The sequence below is a fragment of the Diadema antillarum genome, unplaced genomic scaffold (genome assembly GCF_040938485.1).
Source record: "Diadema antillarum isolate AM-2024a unplaced genomic scaffold, OU_Dant_1.0 scf00000029, whole genome shotgun sequence".
NCBI lineage: Eukaryota > Metazoa > Echinodermata > Echinoidea > Diadematoida > Diadematidae > Diadema > Diadema antillarum.
The window spans coordinates 974,294-996,325 of NW_027270918.1; the positions used below are offsets into that span (position 1 = coordinate 974,294).

General features: G+C 39.4%; 1 protein-coding gene across 1 annotated transcript in view; it reads left to right on the forward strand.

Moving 5' to 3' along the window:
* LOC139737846 (ras guanyl-releasing protein 3-like) overlaps positions 1-22,032 on the forward strand; it is a 126,371-nt gene that overhangs the window by 83,106 nt on the left and 21,233 nt on the right. The window contains exons 4-7 of the mRNA XM_071648522.1: positions 2,847-2,957; positions 19,126-19,257; positions 20,070-20,220; positions 20,686-20,859. Of these exons, the coding sequence (XP_071504623.1) occupies positions 2,847-2,957; positions 19,126-19,257; positions 20,070-20,220; positions 20,686-20,859 (568 nt within the window). The remainder of the gene's footprint in view (positions 1-2,846; positions 2,958-19,125; positions 19,258-20,069; positions 20,221-20,685; positions 20,860-22,032) is intronic.

Sequence of the window (22,032 nt, forward strand, 5' to 3'; positions counted from 1 at the left end):
ATTAGTTGTTTTTGTTCCTCAAAACTTGTATTTGAAAGGTATTTAAAACTCTACGCATGAAACTTGTGAATAAAGCCCTTTTCTGCCAGTTAAGTATGAGCAGCAGAATTCTTGTGTGATGTAGTAATATTTGAGTTTCATTTGCACCATTACTTCAGTATAATTCATAGAACTAGAAACAAAGCAAATTAAAACAGAATAAGAATTCCAAAAGAATATGCCTAATGGTGGTGTAAATGTGAAAAATAACTTCAACTCAAGATATTAAACAAATTTGATTTTTGCTTGGAGTTTTAGATGGTACTAGGCTACTTGTACTTTCATGCCTCAGGAGATAAACTGTTATGATTTTTTTGTTGTTGTTGAGAAAGTGTGATATTCTATGCAACAATTTGTTTTGTACACAAAAAGTGGGGAAATAAGTATTTCATGCTACCCCACACATTTCTTTATTGAGATACATGACTTAATCTAGGGTAGATGTGGACTTACCAAGTGTCAATAAGGAGTGATTTTGTCCTATGAAATTTGACATACAGGACCTACTTGTCCTGTGTGTATGTACACTGCAAGATTGTTCCTGTGGATGTCATGCTGAATATACCAGTCCTTCAACTTTGTGCAAACAAATTTGAAATTACATTCCCACACACTGATTTTCATGTGGTTTGGATCAGCATTACCAGAGCATTACATTGATAGATGTGTAACTCATGTGATATTGGAATATAGTTTGCCTCTAGCTTTAATAGGGAATGAATGTTTACCATTTGCAAACATGGAAACTGTTGTTTTCTCCATATAATGAACTGAACTAAATACTGAGTGTTTCTTTTTTCCTCTAAGTTCGTATAGTAAGAAGTGTAGGCTTTGGTCTGATAATCAGGTGCTTTTTATGTAATGGATCATTTAATTATTACTATTAGATAATTCAAGAGTTGGCTTTGTTCAATATATGTCTTCATGACATGGGCAACAGTTTGTGTGATACCAATATTTGGTGTTCTGGGAAATTGCGACAGCTAGAAATCAGGCTACATGAGTTTCCATTCAGAAAGTTGAAAGTTATTTTGCTTTTTGTGGAGATAAGGGAGTTTGTTAGAATTGTACTATTATCTATTCATCACTTTGTATGCATTGAAGAGTATGCTGATAGTGTCTGAATTGGTTCACAATGAAATTAACTGCAATCTTCCAATATCATCATGCTTCAATGCAGATTGTTATATGCTGCTCAGTAAGGTAGCTGTAATGTCAAAATAAAAGTTGAAAAGTTTCTTATAATTTCATCATTGCTGTAACAAGCCTGAGGGGTACAAATCCAATGTGAAGACTACTAATGTCAGGCCATGCGAGACTTGTAGCACCTAGGTGTGTGTGTCTCACTTGAAAAGAGATGAAGATCTTTGATGCTTTAAAGGAGTCCTCCGAACGATTTTCAGACTTTTACATTTGAACAACTATAAATTAGTTATACTGAGTACAGAGTTTTAGAATTTATAGTGATTCCATAACAAATTGCAATGAACATGGCAGCCTCACCATAAGAATGCATGAGTTGAGGTTCAAGGAAGTAGAACAAAAGAAGAAGGCATGCATAGATTCTACACAGGTGAACATGTTAAGCAAGCAGTATTGTAATGGAATTACACTTATACATTTCTGAAATATGTGAGGCTCCTATGTCATCAACACTGTTCAGTGTCATTTGTATAAGATTTTTCAGAGTACCGGTATTGGTTTCTCTGCTCAAGGACCACAATAAATTCCACAATATGTATACATGGAACTGTCGATTTACAATTGTAGGTACTATATAATGTGAAATTACGAAAATCGACTGGAATGCTCCTTTAATATGTTTAACACGCACACCGTTCAGGAGCAGAAATGCTAACACCCTTACCAAGAATCACTGAGTCATATTTTTAAAAAGTCAGCATTTTTCTTACTCACATTCAATGACATTTATCATGTAATATCCTCTTATGATGCACTGTGTTCCCAGTTAAGATAGGTCATTCACCTCTCTTTCCATCATACAAAAGGGCACACCTGATGTCTCCTTTAACCCAATGAGGACGGGCTGATTTTGCTATAACGTGCATTTCCCATAGACACCTGCTGGGACTAGTCTTCAAGGGGTTAAAGGTGTGGTTTAGTTGTGTGAGTGGCATGTCGGAACTAATGGGCGGTGTAATGAAGAGTATTGCTTCACATGATCTGTGAAGCAAGGAGCCATCCATGGTCTGCGGGGTCTGTAATTGTGGGATATTTCTTCCTGTCCGTAATGACAGACATGTGTGAAAGATGGCAGTCTGTGAAAGTTTTTTTCTTTTTCTTTTTCCCCCTCATGCCATCATCTTGATGGAGCTGATCATTGCAGAACAAAGTATGGCATCTCAGAGCATCATCAACAAATCATATATGCTACGTAATCATCAAAAACATCACTGAAACTAAACATCAGCACAACTTCTAAATTTTTTTTTGGGCAGATTCATCCATTTTTTTTTTTTCATTGGTTTGGCTCACTTTGCAGGGCAATTAATTTAGGATTCTCTGCAGTAAACATCAAATTGGCTTTTTATTAGAATATTTTCCTGCATTTGGCCCTATTGAGATATTTATTGATGATATGATAAAAAATGTATTTCCTTATGGCTGAATTAAAAGAAGGGCAATAGTATTCAGTTCCATTTGAGCTTTAGAGCATTCTCCCTCTATAAAAGGTTGTGACCATGTAATTTGTTGTGATGTTGTTATTATTTTTCCTCATTTCTTTTATGGAAAAGTCACCAAATGCATGTCATGTGAACGTGTGTATTTCCTTAACCCCAAAGCACGTACCAGAATTGCACGAAATCAACGTGCAGCCGCAAGTCATGCAGTCATCTGGCGAGTGACGACGACTGCCAAGTCAACATCAAGAAGAGGCGGATATGCCATGCTCTCAAGTAAGTTTTATCTTACTGATTTTTGCTAATTTCATGAGCGTGCACAGTGAAGAGTGTGTTCATGTACTGCACAGCAGGTATCCCTGCACAAAGTCACTTTTGTTTTTTTTGGTTTGTTATCATTTTTCATCGGAAAAGATGGCTGTATACTGTATACGCCGAATATTTTGCGAGGTTTTTATTTTTGCGAATTTTGCGAGTCAAGGTGCTATTCGCGAAATTAAAGACACGCAATAATATTGACTCTGATCTTGATGTTCAGTACAGGACTCTACGATCGCGAATTTAACCACTCGCGAAATCGTCAGGAATTCCCGATTCATGAAAATTTAGACTTGCGAAATATATGGCATATACAGTAACCCATACTCAGCTGGGCTAGCTGGTCTTCCATGTGTATGAGGTCCAGTTGTGTGTACTTTGGGCGGACCACTTCACTGGGGTATACACCCTGCTTCTTATAATTAATGAATGAAGCGGGATACTTTACGTGGGTGAGATGTAACTCTCTCACACATGGGACCTCCATTTTATGTCCTGTCCGAGGAACAGAGTGTTTTGCCTCTACTAGAGGGGACGGCATGATAACACACAACATTGCCCAGTAAGGCTTGCTGGGATTCAAACCCATGCCCAAACCTGAGCCATTTGATTGAAAGGCAGACGTGCCAGCAACTGAGCCACCTTGCAATGAACAAATAAGTTTGTTTCACCACAATCCATCTTCATTTTGATGTGGTAAAGTTAAAAAATGCAAATGTTTTGTGATAATTGTGATAACAAAGGGACAGGTTCAGTGAAAGACATTCAAAAACAAAATTTAAATGCGAGAAATAGTATTCTTATGTGTGGAAATGTAATCAAAGTACTTCGTTAATGGAAAGATTTCTTTCCAGATTTGGGGATGTAGAGTGATACTGCCAGCAATTTTCTGCCCTTTTTTCGGGGGAAACCTATCACTGATTTGTGGTTTATCATGCGTCCCCTCGCTCTAGATTCTTGGAATCCCATCGATCAGGTCACATAATGTCACTAGCAGGGGTCTTAAAATGAATTGTTTGGTCGTTTCTTGTATGCACAAGGTTACTCAGAATGCAGCTGAGCAAGGGATTCTATGCCGTGCCAAATGATGTGGGCCGTTGATGATGATGATTGCCTTCTACGTAATTGTAAACTACAGTGATTGAGTGGGTAATTAAATGCTTCAAACGCGCATTTTCCTGTGTTTTCCTTCTTTTTTTTTATTACCCCCCTCAATACTCCGGCATGTATGATCGGCAAACAAACACAGTCGTATGTCACCTCTCGCACAGCTCCTGGATTTTGTAAACAAGACCGAATTGTCAATTAAAGCGGAGAAGAATGACCATCAGATTAATGAAACAGTCCTGAGGGGGTAGCAAGATATCACAGCTTGAGAAAAGGGAGAGAGAGGGGACAAGGCATAGAGATAGAGTGAGAGAAAGTGTGACTGTAGTGAGGGGGTGTGTTTATTAGACGTAATTAAAAGTGATAAAAGACGGTGTACCATGGTCACAAAATATTTGCCCAGGCCTATTGATGTGTCCTCCGTCAAATGACGAGTGTGCTGGTTTGTTTACTGCTAGCAGCTCTATTTGCTTGCTTGGCAAATCGGAGTTATATTTTCTCCTTTTCCAAGACTTTATGTGCGGGCCATGCATTTAGCAGAAATTCTTGGTATTTGTCACCTCTTTCTCTCTCAGTGTATTCCTTGTAACCCTTGAGTCTTACTGCAGTAGGGCGTAGTGTGGGGAGGGGGTAGAGATGAATCTTGTCATCAGTATATCGCCATCTATTGAGGACGAACGGTCATTAGTCTCTCTGTTTATGAATGGTCAAGTGTTGTTGGGAGCAGCTGTACTACAATGAGTTTGCGTGGTCGGTCGTATCGCTGGGGATGATGAAAAGCAGGTTCATGGCATCCATGGGGAACCAAAAGTGAGAGTGCTAGGGAAATGAGGATTATAAATTCTTACTGAAAAACTCCACTCCATGCCCAAGTTTACCCCCCCCCCCCAAAAAAAAAAAAGTTGTGAAAGTCAAACAAAATAAATAGAGCAGTAAGGTTTCCCACGGCACGTTTCTCAATTCATGAGAGGTCCTTCAATGTGTTCTTTATTTTTTGCCTGAATTCCTAGAGTGGGATGCATTGGCTTTCCGAGAATGAAGCCCTTTTTTACTGCACTTGCCAAGTTTTTCTGTGAACTCTCATTTAGAATTTTGTCATGTTCAGCCATGAATTATCATTGAGTGCTGTCATTTGGCATTCAGTCGAGCACCTTACACTGAAGATAAATATATACTTGTATGTTAAAAACTACATCCATTTGCACTGATGTAGCTTAAGATAGTATGGATTTAATGTTTAGTCAGAAATCAAGGTTTAACATTTTCTTTTTGTTTTAGGGCTACCATATGATGCCTTCACATTTTAAAATCATGTAACTGTATATGCGTAGTAATCTTGAGTGACATGAGTAAATTTGCTTTCTTGGATATACTCATACAGCACATTTGCAGGGTAGAAAAAAAGAGGAAGAAAGTTTAAATCAAACATATTTCAAGACCCTTTGCGAGGTTGGAAAGCTTGTCGTTCTGCTCGAGAATGAGGTTAAGATGACGACCTACTTCTCTCTACTCATTCCTTCTTTCCACGCTGCTGTCTGCATTGCCGATGGCACACACACACACACACACACACACACACACACACACACACACAAACTCATAGGACATTCATGAATACCCGCATAGCCCGCAGGTCCTCCAAGCTACCAGTGGAGATTCAGGAAAGCAGAAGTAGTTTTCAAGCATTGCTAGGCTCTTCTTTCACTCTCTGGTATTCGTTTCTACTTGTGCATTCAGACATTGTGTCCCGCCTCGATCAGTCAGATCTCATAATTCACTATACTTTTTTTTTTGCGTCATATTTGAGGTCACCACACACCCCCACTTCGATACGGCGCCCTTTCTCAAAAGTCTAAGCCAAACACGTTTCAGCCAAACTGTGTTAAGCTGTGGAGGAGAGGTTGGATTGTGTTTTATGAGCAAGTGACATGTATAAGGAGGTGGTATTAACAATTCATGAGTGTCTGGGCTGTCTTGGATGCTGGGTATTGAACATTACTGCTCAATAAATGTCACAAATGAGATTATGCATTAACTGCTGGCAGTGGAGGAAAAGTGTGTCCTCATGCAAGAAATGCAGCAGCAAGTGTATTCACATTATTGGTATATCGATAACCAATTTGCAGTACTTTAACTTGGATAACTCCTAAGGTATGACTGTGAATGTAACTAACATAGTTTGTTCCCACTGGGAGATTTGCAGACTCTGTGTAGGTAGGAATGAATTAAAGTTATCTTATGCAGATATGAATATCCAGTGATGACGTACAAATTTGGTGAGTGCAATCTGCAAAAGACCTTTTTTTCCATTTTTTTTTCTGAGGAAGCAATGCTGATTAACAAATTGCCCTATGTCGACATAAATTAGTACCGAATTAATCATCGTTTAGTAGTAGGGATAATAGAAAGTCTTGGGCAATCATACTCAGGCAGGATTTGAACCCATAACCTCCTGATGATCGGACAGGTGCCTTTTCCACTAGACCACCGAGCTTCCGCCCGATAGGCAGTGCTGGCTCTTAATTTAATAGCATGTGGCGGGTACCATGTGTCCATCAAAATTCATGAAATTCTTGTGTAGAGTTGTTTTCTAATTTCAGCTGATTGACAAATTTTGATATTTAGTAATTTGATGAAGCAGTGCTATTCTCAACCTTTTTCGGAACACAGGCTATACTATATCCAGCAGTGAGAGATTTTTTTTTTCTCTCTCTATAAAGACACATTTGGGAATGCATTAGTCATGTCAGCAGCACCCATTTTTCTCTCAACCCTCAGTCTGATTAACTTTTCTGGAATTCTTTTTTAGGGGAATGCATTCTCAGTCCCCCCCCCCCCCCCACAAACCCTCCTCCTCATATACAATGCTCCGACACATTCTGAAATTCCCAGGACAGCGTACGCCCAACCTTTGACTTGATGTCTCTAGTTTCAGGTAATGTCATTCTCTGTCTGTCTATCTCTACGACTCTTTCTCTCTTTCTGCTTTCCTCGACCTTCCCTGCCAAGGGTGTGAAAAAAAAAAATGCCATGGGACACCATTCCATGTGTAATCTATCCCTCCCTCGTCAAGCCCTACTCTTTCTGGCCGTGCCCGGGAGTGGAGAATTTCCCAGCGTCTCTCGGCCTAAGCGCCCGTCTAAACCCCTAAATCTGTGGGCAGAGAGGGAGACACGACCCAGAACTTGAAGGTGAATTTGTCCCCGCCAGCAATTTGCAAGATTCCTCGCTGCCCACCCCACCCTCGCCCCCTCGCCCTCCTCCCCTCACCCCTCTTCCTCCCCCCACCCCTCCCCCTGCCTGCCCCTCTGGACGACGGAGAAGAAAAACGTAAGGAGACGAAATGGGAGCAAGCCGTCTGATGTGACGACATTGCGAATCCCAGGGTAGCTTGCCAATTGATGGGGATCGTTGTTTAGGAAGTGTGTTTGCGGCCCAGACTCGGAAATTCGGTGTGTGGCAACTTGATCTCTTTCTCTCTTACTCTGTCTCCTCTATCTCTTTATCTCTCTATATCTCTGTCTTTCTCTCCTCTATCTCTCCTCTATTTCTTTATATTCCTCTCTCTGTCTCTCGTTCCTCAAGAGCACAATCCACTTGCATTCAAAAATGGAGTAGAAAAGACAAAGAAGAGGAGTATGGTGAAACCCAATGACAGCACTAATTCTTTAAAATCAAAGAAGATGTCCTGTTGAGGATGGATTTGTAAGTTATGATACCTAGTGGGAATACATGTGTATTTTAGTGAGCAAAACACCATGTACAATCATTGACAAAATATTTACTAATCTTATCTATCAAAAATATCGTTCTCCATGATTAAATTTTGAGCACTTCCTTATTCAAAACTTTAATCTTTTTATCATTATCCTTATTCGTTTTCCTTCTTGCCACGTAGCAGATGCTATGGCTTAAAATTTTCCCCCTTTTTTTCCAAAAAACAAAACAAAAACTAATTCATGCTTATTTGTGTGATGATATCTTCTAGGTTAGTCTAGGTCATTACGAAGTGGTGATATCGAAAATGAGCAATTTAATACAAGGCTTTCCCTAGAGTAATGGTAACCTAATGCTGGTGATATCACTAATTCCAGGAAAATGTGTGTATTCATGCATAGATATGAGATTGTGGAAATTTTGCGAAATGCACAACCTACAAGTATCTGAGTCTTGAGCACAACTACTGTTCTCGAAGAATTTAGTCTACCATTGCAGGTATATCAAAAATTACCCTATGTGGTTGGAATAATTATGGTTAGAAAAAGAACATTCTTAGTTTCAAGTCCAGTCATCAAGAGTTGAACTGATTAAAAAGAAAATAAGGATAGTCATTTCAAATGTCATTCTAAATCTACGATTTGTGGTTTTGCTAGTTTTGCACCTTTGTTTTATGAGGCTTTGGAAATATTCAAGTTTTGTTTTTTCTTTGATGAACTGTCAGGTGTCATTCTACTAGCATTATATTGTGTTTTATTTATTATGAAATATCTGATACTGATGGATAATATTTATAAAATATTAAATATACAACCTGTTAAAAGTCAAAACAATGTGCACTCTGAGTTTTTGTAAGGAGAAAGATAAGGTGTTCAAATCATCAATTGTCAACAAAATCTTCTGAAAAGCATTTGCTGTGGGCAGAAAGATTGTTCTGTTCAGAATTGGAGATTAGAATTCATTTCCTCGTGTCCCACCTCCCTTCCTCTCACTCTGCCTCCGGCGAGCTATGCGACCTACTGAACAAGGTGCATGCAAAATTAATAGACAAAAGATTTCATTACGTTTGTCCTCCGTTTGCGAGATTGTACTCGATTGAGCGGGAATTGACCGAGCGGTTATAAGAGGCCGTTACTCCTCTGCGTGGCCAGAGGGCTTTTGTCGTTGCGGCGCTTGCGCCTTGCCGTAATCCCGGAGCTAAAATTGGCAAAGCTGGCGAGCAGTCGGTCTGATCTTGATTGTCCCCTTGATACAGATATTAGAATTACCATATTCATCAGTGATCAGGTCACACTATTTTTCACGGTTCTTCTCCACATTACATGCTCAATTATTCGCCAATATCCTAAACACAAAGCTTGCATCATTTGTTTAGTACCTGTAAAAGAAGCAAACAAATTTAAAAAAACAGAAGAAAAAGCGGATAGCACGATAGTGGGAACCCAGAAAGCAAAGTCTCTGTTACCGACCAAGCACAATTTATTTCAGATTCCATTGATGCACAGTTTTGTGACATGCATTATATACCTTGTGACATACACAGACACTCAGACTGTCACAATTCTGAAAATTAGATTTCACTCGAGATATTGCTGCTTTGCATTTAGATCAGAATAACTTTTTCTTTGAGAGAAATTCTCCCTTCAGGGCACTCGCTTGTGACGTGATACGTTTACGGTACATAAGGAAAATAACCAAAAACATACAGACAGCTATCAATACTTACTGCTGTGAAGAATCCGCCTATTTTTTCTTCTACTTCTTTAAAAAAAAAAAAATCATTGCCATTATTTGCCATTGATTTGCGCCTCTCTCTTGTTTCATAACACCAGCCTGTAAAAAAAAAAAAAAAAAAGAAGGAGAAAAGATCGCTCCACTGGCTGGGGTACCACCTCCTTTGGATTTCCAGCAATCCCGAGAACGTCTCATTTAAGATTTCAAGTAGTGCTTGAGTAAGTGGGGCATCTTGGCACAGAACTTGCAGCATCCTTTTCCTCTCGTCATTCGCTCTCTCCTCTCTCTCTCTCTCTCTCTCTCTCTCTCTCTTTTCTTGTTTCCTCCTTTTTTTTTGTTTCTTTCTAGTGGCTGCTTTGATATTCTGGCAAATCCCCAGGTCAGCCGACGACGGTTTCTCTGCATAGTCTGGAATGATGTGAAGCCACAGGATTTGATTTGTTCTTTTCCTCTCCTCGGGGGATGTTGAGGAAAAGAACCAGTCTGGGAAGGGGGAAAGAATCCCCCTCCCTCTCTCTTCCCCTCCCCTTCCCCTCTGGTAGGTCTCTGGTAGATCATTGTAGCATGCAAAGCTTCTGTGAAAGTGGAGGGGAGGGGAAGGGGAGGGTTGAGGACGAACGACGATCTCTTCTTGTCTCTTCAATTTGCATCACCAGTGGATGACCATATGCATCAATAAAGCTTTGAGTTAACACAGAGATTACACACGGAGTAGTTTGAGTTTGCTTGCGTGCATAAAGTGCTTTCCCAAAAAAGGAGAAGCAAATGCTGTATAGCATCTTTTATGGAAACTTTGGTAAGAGTGCAGACGAAGGGGATTGATTTAGCCGCGCTGGGTGCACAAACTTTCTATTTCTCTTAAACGTGATAAAAGAAAGACAAGAATCTCAACAGCACATCTGTCTTACATGTAAGTGTTTCCTGCCAATGCATCAATGCACCCAATGCTTCAAATTTTCACAGATGAAGAACTTGTGTGATTTCATTGTGAAAGTATGGCGTAGGATATATAAGGAGATGTCACTTTCGGATGACGATATGAAAATGCATTTTCCACAATCAACTCTAGCTTTTGTGTGTGTAAAGGTAAACTGCATTGATTTTTACAACAGAAGCTCGCTTTCCTGAAAATTGGGTCCCTGAGGTCCAACAAGCAGCATGCCCTGAAATCCATAGGATTGTAGAGCACTCTTAATCAATTTTGCTCTGATTGGCTGGTGGCTGGAGCAGTTAGCAAAAAGGAATTGAGCTTGACTGGTGTTTTTAGGGAGCCCTTCACGAAGGTGAAGGTCGTGTCGATTAAATCTCCAACTTGCTGCCTCAGAGTGAATTGTTCACGTCGTGTTCATCGATTTTATGCGTGGGGACATCAATTGAAAGTGTGGCTTCTGTCGATTCCTGCGAAATGTGGGATCACTGTGCTTGTCTTCTGTTTTTTGTTTTGTTCTTTGTTTTTTGTTTTGTTGTTGTTGTTGTTTTTACCCTGTGCAGGGGAGTCAGAGGAGTGGGTTTGAAGCTGATGAAGAAAAAATTAAAAATCCAAGACATACTCTGAGGCGTTGACCATGTCCATATCGTCGCTGGGGCGATAAGACCTCATATCTACAAAATGTCCAATGTTCAGGAAAGCCAAAAAACATGGCGGCCAAAGCACTGTGGCGAATGGGATAGCCTTTCCTTTGGCATGCCGTGGTGGCTTCATTTTTGAAGTAAGACAGTTGGGATTTGGACAGGACATCACTTAACCCATTATTTGACCAATAATCTAAAAAAGTCATTTTCACCAAAAATTGCGGATACAAGGTCTTATCACCCCAGCGACGATATGTTTAACCATACTTCGAGTTTGGGCAGTAGAGTGGTTCCACAGCTTTCTGTTGACCTCAAGTGGAAGTGATTGCTATTGTTTTTGTCATTGTGATTATCTCGCCCCATTTACCCCAGCAAATGAAACTGTGGTTAGAGGTGTACCCAAGCCATGGCCGTCGTTCTCTATCGCTACGCTGTCTGCTGCACATCCAGACAGATAGACTTCTCATTGAATATTTTGTGCACTAGATTGGCAATTTCAATAGCAATTTTGTCCCTTTATTTGTGCTCCAGTTTACTGTGAATGTAGAACCGATAAGGCCATTCTAATGTGAGGCATAGAGACTCGTCTTACAGCCATTGATTTTGATAGGAATGTGTGATGCTAATTAGATGTGCATAGATCTACTGGTAGCTCAACAGACAAGAGCACTGACCTTGGTGAGACTCCTGTAGTTTCCATAAAAGGCTCTTGTTTCAAACTTTTCCTCTGTGTGTGTGTGTGTGTGTGTGTGTGTGTGTTTGCTTATTTCTTACTGATGTGCATTCCCAGTGAGCTTATAGAGAGAGTACTCGTATTACTACACGGACAAGTAGATGAACACACATGGCAAGTAGCTCTTGTATTAGTTCAAGTGCACTTTTTAAATCCATGGTCCTTTCCACTTGTGTAAAGACCAAGTAGTGTTAAGTTTGTGTGTAGCCTTTAAAGCACAAGTTTGGCAAAGAAGCCAAATCTTTGACTGAAAGTAAATTAAAATTCTTGTCTTAATTGTTGGTGAGATGAAGGCTTTATAGAGAAAATGACCCATACATTGTAAATGTTTGAATTAGTAAAAATTGGATGCTTTTCCAGGAATTTCAGGAAGGCACTGTTTGTCAGAACAAAGAAACGAATATATAGGACTAGGGTGAATTTCAGATGCAATTAGTTTTCAGGCACTGACATTCATATCAGTTGTCCATTGCACTTTTAGAGGCTTTAGAGTGATTCATTCATTCATTCATTTATTTTTCATTTCCAACAGAAACATATGTGACCCTGCAACTCAAAACAAACAAAAAGTCGCCAGACATGAAATTTTAGTTAAGACCATATTCTGAAAGAGCAGACTTTAAGCTTTAAAATGATGTATAACTCAAATCAAATGGACTCTCCTAACTTATCGAAATATTCGAAAGAGAGCACAAACTCAGGAAAAGTGTGAACTGAGAAAAGAGGCTCTGAAGTACAGTGTCTATTCAAGCGCTTAATCTTTACCAAACCGTGCTGGCTGTGCGATGAACGGGACAAAAAACAGGAAGTAAACCACCAGAGTAACAACAATGAAGGGATTATCAGATTAAACTGAAATTAAGCATGCCTCATTAACACATTCTGTTCATAATTAACGCAAACTTTCAAAGCAGTAGCACTATCCTTTCAAAAGTTATTATAGTTGAAAGTGAAGAGTGTGGACAAGGTTTTTCAGAAATGAAAAAGGGATTGTAAAGACACACCTAATCACACTATTCTACCAACAATGTTCGAGATAAACTGCTAAAAAACACACTTTGCTGCCCGTTTTATGATACCAAAATTTAGCATAATGTAAAAGAAGACCCGCTCTTTCAGAAACGATGAAAAAGTCAAGTTCGGCTAGGTTGACCAATTTCACTTTATTTCAGTCCTCACCCAAAATCGATGTGTGCGACTTTATGTTCGTTTTGAGGTGCACGGTCACATATACATATATTACAGAAATTGAATACAAGTACATAGATTTCGTCATAATACAAAATAAAGGATAAGTTTACAGAAAAATTGTAAGTATACGAAAATGTTGGAAATGGGGAGGAATGCTAAAAAGCTAGGCTTGTAGGGTGCATTCCCCCCACACGTATTGCATGGGACTGTGAGAGAACTGCAATAAAAGTGACAAAGCAACATCTAAAACAGACAAAGTATGCCCACATAAAACAAGGTTCTTGAGTACAGAGTGGATATAAAGTTGATTAGTTTGCTGTTTTATGATTTTAAAGAAGAGATTTGACTGTGAGAGAGAAAGGAAGAGGGGTCAGATAAAGAGAAGATGGGTAATGTGTCATTGTCCTTCTGCACTTGAATGGACAGAAATGCTGTAACAAGATTCACTGGACTGCTGTTCCCAGCTTGAAATTTGAATTCAATATCGAATGTCATCACAAATTTCTGTCAAAAATCGCACATCATAAGCAAAGGAAAGGGAGGGGAGAACGGGATATCGACACAGACATATATATGAAAAAGAAAGAAGAGAAAAGCAGAAATATGGCAATAAAGAACATAGAACCATGTTGTGTTTGTACAAATTGTAGGAGTGGTTTTCCTCTCAGTGGGCCTGCCTCAGGAGACATTTTCTTGTATTCTTGTTACTCTCGCGGGACATCTGAAGCTTTTTTTTCTGGAATGGTTCTCCTTTCCTCCTCTCTTAGAGAGGTGAAGCACAGTTGCTGAATTTCACGTCGGAAATTGTCCAGAGAGAGAAGAGAGGGGAAAACAGTGTGCGTACAGCTGCAAATTGGACACATATTGATTCTGTTGACTTTCACCCCTGTCTTTAAGGCTGTGTCCAGTGTATGTTTGACCCTTCCTACCAGTTTGGAAGCAGACAAAGATTCCGTTACGTAGCAGACAGATGGTATTTAATCCTTTTCTTCCCAAGATGTGATTATATCCCATTTAATGTGTGGTCCACCCTGGGTCTGGTGTTTCTAAAGACCCCATTCCGCTGACCATTGGAGGCTCATTCTTCTGATGATCCCTGAAATGCAAAAATTTTGGCGTGCCGATGAGTTCCGATGAAATCTGATCTGACAAGCTCCATAGACTCATCGAGGGTGATACCAATGCCCAGAACTAAGACTCAAGTTGACCTGTCGCGTCCGATGACAGTTTAATCATCAGACACTCAACAGACAGTCATAGGACACCAGCTAGTATGGACAAGCCTGAAAGCTACACAACACTAATCTGACACATATCCAACTATCTCAACTCTCACTGGACTGACTCTTCACTTATCCGACACTGACTCGAGTTGTGACTGCAAATTGCGTCCGATGGTGAACTAAGCTCCGGTGAGCCGAGTTCCTTCACTGGACGATCTCGCCTCATCGGATCACGCCCAACATGCCTGACACTGACCTGATAGTCAACCAAGACAAGTCGGATTCATCAAACTGTAATCCAACTCACTTTGGTGGATGGCTGGAAGCAAAAAACCTGCTTCCGACGAGTGACCGATGCGAAAAAATCTCTGTGGAACGAGGGTACGTATAAGAAACAGGTTGATTTTGCCGAGTGCTTGCCAGTGTGAAATACACCACTGGAGAGTTGAAGGTGAGGGCGGAATTCCTGGCACGTGAAAGGTTGACGCACACAAGGCATTGACTCTCGAGGTATGACACTGCCAAATAATTTCTGTGAATGTTAATGATCTCTGTCAGCACATGTCTATGTCACATGGTATAAACCATGTGACAACAAGTTTTGATTACAGGCTCACAAAAGATGAAGTCGTATTTCTAGGCTGTACTGAGTCAGTTCCTATTTAGTACCCTTCCATCGTGATCTGAGGTATATTGCAAACAAGGATTAATTCTCTTTTTCTCCATCTCGCTCTCTCTTGCTGTGAATGTAAGGATCGAGGACCACCCTCCAATCTGTGGCACTCTCAACTCGTATAGTGTTCCCTCTTGTTTCTCGTCACACAAATTCCGCCAGCACATACCAGGCAGTCCATGTACACATGCTACTGTGTGAATTCAACTTTGAGGAATGTGCCCTGTACACAAATGTGACAGGCCCTGCTCTATGGCGGGTCACCCCCCTCTCCATGCTTAAAATATCTGTCTCCTACGTATACATGTGCAAACAGTGCCTGTATGTCATCGGCATCGATGCGGGGCGGTTAGACATTCACATTTTGCCTCTCCCCTGCCTTCCCCGAGTCAACGCTCTCTGATTGCTCGATCTGAGCCGCGAAAGGTGGGGAAAAGCTTGCTTGCATGCTCTCTAGCAGTACCGACAACGAAGCCGGTCATCTTGTTGCTTGTCGCTAGTCACTTGGGCATGTCTCGTATTCCTTCGCCGGGGATCACGGTGTAATCAGGCGAATGAGACATCTCCGCCGGGAGTAGGATGCTGTAAACCATCACAAATTTCCTCTCTTTCTTTCTTTCTTTTTTTTCAAATTAATGCACAGTGGCATGTTTAAATGCATTGTGGACGAGAGAAGAGAGATGATTTGAAACATGGTGCAAGAATGAAACTTAGGACACCAGGGAAAGAGAAAGAGGGAGGAGGAGAGAGATATGTAAAGATAAATTTTGAAAGGAGGAAAGAAGAAATTTCAAACACAAAGCAAGCAAAAAGCATGGAAAGAGCAGGAGAGAGAGAGAGGAAGAGATATATAAAGAATTTCAAATGAATGTAGAGACTATTCCAAACAGGGTGCAAGGATACTACAAACTGTAAAAGTGGAAATTTTTGAGTGAGCATTTTTTTTTTTTTTTTTGCGCCAGGCCAGGTAAGATGAATTTTATCAAGACATTGTGTTACACAATCAAATATTCACATGCTCCAATGTTTGGCACTAGTTTCTGGTTGAATGAAATGCGAGAAAATTTCCACATGGCAAAGAATTTCCACATGGCAAAAATTTCTACTTTTACTTTAAGGAGTTAGAGATATGGGGAGAGAGAGGGAGTGAGAGAGACGTAGGCTTTGATGTAGAAACAAGATTTGGAAGAGTGAGTGCGATTAAAAGGATAGAAGTCAGGGATACGTCTTAAAGAGGTTTGAAGAAATGTAGAAATGTTTTCTCAATTTTTCTAGTTTGCATTTTCCAACATTCAAAGAAAGTTTGAGGAGTATGGCAGAACAAGTCAAAGGATCACCTTGGAGTGTCATGCATGGTGCGATGAAAAGAATCACTCAATCGATATTTTGTTATAGCCTACTGAATGTGAAACGATAATAATGGCGTTGGGAAAAAAAAAGATGTTCAATTGAACAACAAAGAAGAAGTAGAAGAAAGTAAAGAAGCGTGTCAGTGCAGAAGAAGGTTACATTGAATGGTGGCTGATGCAGCTTTGTGGAGACCATGTTAGAACTTAGGTGTGGTTTTGCGTGGGAATAAGGGGGCCCCTGGAAAGAAGACAATTGTGTGACTGTTCATGCAGTCTGCCCAGCCAAGCTGCACTGGGCAAAGAAAAATTTGCAGTGTTTGAAAAAAAACCTTTATATTCTTTTTTCTGGCACTTTGCATCGTCTTTTCTTGTTGTGGGGGATTTCATAGAAATTAGATTATCAAAGTGTCTTTTTTTTTGTTCACTCTGTGTTTCATTCTCCACTACCTCTCTGTCTGTCTGTGTATCTATCTATCTATCTATCTATCTATCTATCTATCTGTCTATCTATCTATCTATCTGTCTATCTATCCCCCTCTGCCTTTTTTTTAAACCCCAAAGATTCAAAGAAACCTCAGATCTAACTAGGACGATGTGAATGTATGGACACTACAGTAGAAAGCAATTCTTTATTTTTTGTGTTTCTCTCCCCCCCCCCCCCCGCATTTTTTTTTCATTTTACTTACTATGTCTCTATCCTTGTATATCGCTCTTCTATCTATTCCTTACCCTCTCCCTCCCCCTCTTGAAACAGTATAGTGAATAACACCAACAAGCCTCATTTGTCCCAAGATGTCTATCCATTTCATGTTGCCATTTGTTTTTCTTTCTGTAACAGTAATTGCCCACATATTGTGAGAATAATTTGACCGTCTAACTTAAATGTGAAGGACAACACTGTCAAAGAATATTGCATTTAATCAAATGCAAATTGAGGCAGAGTTTATTGTGCGTTGCATACACTAAAAAAAAATCCTGGTTCAGTAGCTACATTTATTGTTCTTTAAGGCATAATTTACCATTTGCAGATGAAACAAAAACCCAGCATTAGCGCTTTAGAATAGTTCTCAAATGTGAGTTATGGATAGAAATAACCACTGTAAAAATTTGAATCCGTACATAATCAATGTGAAGTATTGTTAAACACACAAAATGTGAACAATGATTATAATGAAAGTGTTTCCAGACTGAACCGTCTACAGCTATGGTATATTGAGAAGAATACTGATATCTCCTTATATTTTAGGCTTTAATGCAAAAATTTTATACGGTAGGATGTTTTGTGATACAACAGACCTACACATATGCAGCAAATGTAATATCTTGAAAATATTTTAATCACTGCTCCCAAAGGTAAACAGTACCTTTAAGGTTACATCTGAATGGAAAAAACAATGTTTTGTTAATAGTGTACTTCTTTATGCAGTTGTTATGGTTTTGTTTTGTTTTGTTTTTACTGTAAGTCTCTCTATGTGAAATTGCTTGTGCAATCTCAAGTAGGACAGACCAAGTGAAAAGGAAAGAACTAGCCTGGGATTTGAACCCATCACCTTGTGCATACCAGGCAGTAGCACTTTATCAGCTGTACTGAAGTTATAGGTTCATGGCAGTGAAGTACTGTAATGCACTTTGGACCTGATTTAAACAAAAGCACATCACCTCTGCTTCTTTCTCTCTGATCATATTGATCATTCAGTGAAATGTTTAATCTAACATTTTAAATGTTGTCACTTCTCAAACCTTTTGTAAATGTTGAATTAAACACTCAAAATGTTGGATTTGCCTTTTCATTTTTGAGAGTGTACACTTAAAAAAAAAGAAATGAAATGGTAAATCTAAAATTTTGGGTGTTTTTCACTTTGCAGTGTTTTTAGTGATATGAACATGTTTGTTTTGATTTAAAAAAAAACACTGCCCCTGGGACGACATGCTCACAAGTTTGCCTCACTGTTTTCAATCCCTGTTGTCTAAGGTTAAAGGCTCCATTTCATTTTACATTGTGTCATCAGGTCCTTTATTATATAGTCATGTTTTTGTCATCTGTGTTGTTACGCTACCTCCCACTCGTCCTTTCCATACTACAACGTATCAAGTCTGTTTTGTACAGACTTTCAGAATTGCTTTGACCTCAAATTACCTCAGCTTTTTAATACAATGTACACTTGAGTGTGTAAGCTAGGATTCTTATGTGATGTTTTCTTTCTTGTATTTCACGCCATAGTATTGTTTTGATGTTTTTGTGGTCATCTCTTTGTGTCTATCTTGCTTTTAATAACAGTTATATAAGCTCTTCATCTTAATGATTTTTTTTATTTTTTTCATTTCAGCCATGTATATTCGGACATGCATGCATTTTAAAGGCATTATTGCCACTTGCAGATGAAATAAAAACCCAGCTTTAGTGCTTCAAAATAGTTCTAAAATGTGAGTTAGGAATAGATACACCCATTGTAAAAATGTTAATCAGTATAATCAATGTTAAGTATTGTTACGTACACAAAATGTGAACAATAGTTGTAATAAAAATTGTTTCTAGAATAAACCATCTACAGTGATGGTTTATTGAGAAAAATAGTGATATATCTTTATATTGTAGGTTTTATTGCAAATTTTTCATATGATAGGATGTTTTGTGATACAATTGACCTACACATGTGCATCAAATGTGATAACTCAAACATTTTTTAACTCACTTACTCCCAGTGGTAAACAATACCTTTAAATTTGGCATGCCTTCATTGTTATTTCTTATGCTGTATAGCCACATTCCCAAAGAAGTCGATTACCTATTTTTCACGTTTCACTCTTCTCATTTTATTCACTGCAGATTTTGGATCATGAACTTTCCCATGCACTTTGACCTGGACCAGGGCCTGGCAGGGGTCATGAGTCAACTGCAAAAGATTATCCAATCAGAAGGCAACACACAACTAAAGCATGTGGTTGACATATCAAATGTGTAAGTCATGTGTGTGTGTGTGTTGGGGGTGGGGGTCTAATATCTCATGCTGATGTGCGAACTTTGACAGACATCTATGAATTAAGTTTGAAAAAGTAAGTGAAATTGGTTTAATAAGTCTATGCAGACGGAGAAAAAACAAATCCACAAATTATAGAGTGAACCTGAATAACTTAAAGCACAGGACTTTCTAAAATGACACATTTTCTATGTCCTTGTATTGTTGTCTCATAATGATTAAAAAAGTTTCTGTTTCACACAAACTGTTGCTTCATATTAGATAAAATGTATGATGAGGAGGAGTTTTTGGAAGAAGTTTTTTTTTTAGCACTTTCAATCCATTGCATTTAAGTCACTTATGTCCAGCAAAAAACAAATATTTACAATCTATCACAATGAATTTGACAAACATAATGCTGCAAGTAATTGTGCATGGGATTTATCTTGAAACAGCAACAACAACAAACTGGCTATAGCAGGCTGAGATGTAGGTACAATATATGTATGAATGTAGTAGATGTACCATGGTAAGGTTTCTGCAGATCCTAGAGGCCATTAATATTTCAATTGTATTGTCATGCTTTCTATGACCTCTGATTACCATTGGTAACCTTTCTGTACACAATGATAGACTTGATGCGTGAAGAAAACAAAGAAATCACAACAGCAAAAATGAGGAAGAATTGTATGCACAGGACAAGGAAAACAAATCAAAGCAAATGAAAGTTGTTACATGCAAATCAAGATGGCACATCTGTGAGATGTATGATTACTGGTTTCTCGAGAGCATTCCCTGATTCCGTCATCCTCAGGCCATCGTACGACTGGATGAGGGTCATCTCGGTGAGGAATCCGTCAGTCAGGACCAACCGGAAGGTGTCCCTGGTCTTCAACCACCTGGAGCCCAAGGAACTGGCTGACCATCTCACCTTCCTGGAGTATAAGATCTTCAGGAGGCTGAATGTGAGTGGAAACCAGGTGCCGACTGGCTTAGTCCCATGCTGTGTGTTTATGTGTGTGAGTGTGTGTGTGTGTGGGTGTGTGTGAGAGAGAGTGTTGTGTGTTTTTGTGTGCATGTTACAGAGAGAGAGTGTGTGTGTGTTTGTGTGTCCATGTTTAAACTACAAAGAGTGTTTTTATGCTTTTGTGTATGTCTGTGCATTTGGTAAAATGTATGAAGCTAAGGTGCCTCTTTGTATTTATAAGGCAAATGAAGAGTGACAAAGCTGGAGATTCAGTATCAGTGTAGCTGTCTTCCGGTGAATATAGTCCCATGGATGTCTTTGATTTTGTGCTTGTTTCTTTTTAAACCCATTTGTTGGATTGTTACATGTATGTCTATTCCCTCCCATGCCAGTTGTCATCTATTATCTGGTAATTGCATGACGTGTGCCAGATTTTTAGGCTGATTTCTTTTCTGAACCTCAGTTTGCAGACTTGAAGAGTTACGCCCTCTCTGGCCAGCTGAAGGACAACCTCAAGTTGGAGCGCTCCATCGGTCTCTTCAATGGGCTGTCGCTATGGATACAGTGCATGGTCCTCAGTAGGCACACGCCCAAGCAGAGGGCGGAAGTCATCACCAAGTTTGTTCATGTTGCAAAGGTGAGAGTCTCATTGACGTAGCCAGTGCTAGTTTTCCGTCAATGCATTTTCGTAACTTAGATGTTATCTCAGAGTCTCTACGTTTTGATTAGTTACTTAGCACTGTGGGATGTTTTTTTACGATTCAGCTCCACAGGGTGCTAGAGACATTTTACAGTGCATGTGTCTGGGTTGTTGGTTGTAAATTTAACATATTTTATGACTTATGTTCGTAAAAGACTGATAAAAGTTCTTGAGTGTTGATTTCCCAGATCTAGTATTTTGAAACTCTGTGTAATTTTTTGTCCATCCAAAGAGACATTGCTTGTCCCACTTTATTTCTGGAAACCAACCAGAGTAGCAATAAGAAATCCTGTGACCAAATAAATACAGTCTTTTAAATAATTGCTTTCAAATTGTAGATGAGTACAAGGTTGCAGGAGTTCAGGCATTACATCAAATACTCTTGTCGATTCAGCTTAATATAGTAACATTCTTCATGATGAACAGGATATTGAGATTAAAAAGAACTCAAAACATTCAGAGACCTTACTTGACATTGGGACAGCAGGTAGTCGGGATATTCAAATTTTAGCATTTTTCAAGTCAGAAATGTCTTATCTTTGAGCTCCCCAAACTACCTCATGTTGTAAAATTTTCTCTTATGCCTGTGCCATTATCAGGATAATGTGTTGAGAAATCATTTATATGTTTTTGTTTATTTTGTGACCTCATGATGAAGCGAGAAATTTTACCAACTGCTGCCTTACTGACAGAAGACAGTTTGTCACGGAATGAGTTCTGCTTCTCTTCACACGAGTGTCCCCGATCTGTCAGGATCAGATTCCTATTAATCTAGGGCGTCGGGCAAAGTCACTCACGAACTACAAAATGCGTGAATATGTGTGTTGGGAATTGCGAGAGAAAGGAACTGAGGTACATGGTGACGAATGATTGGAATGAGGGGGGTGGGTGGTGGGGCCCAATGATGAGCTCTTAACCCAGATTGAATTTGAAGCAGAACACTAGACAGAGTACAGATGAGTAGATCTGTAAAGACTAACGTCAAAATGTTCCTCAAACAGTAAAGGCTAACTTTATGTAGATGCCACATATGCCTTGTACTCAGTTTACACAGCAGTTGACATTCAACAGCGATTCGGTCGACAAAAATTGGTTCATCTGCTTTAGACT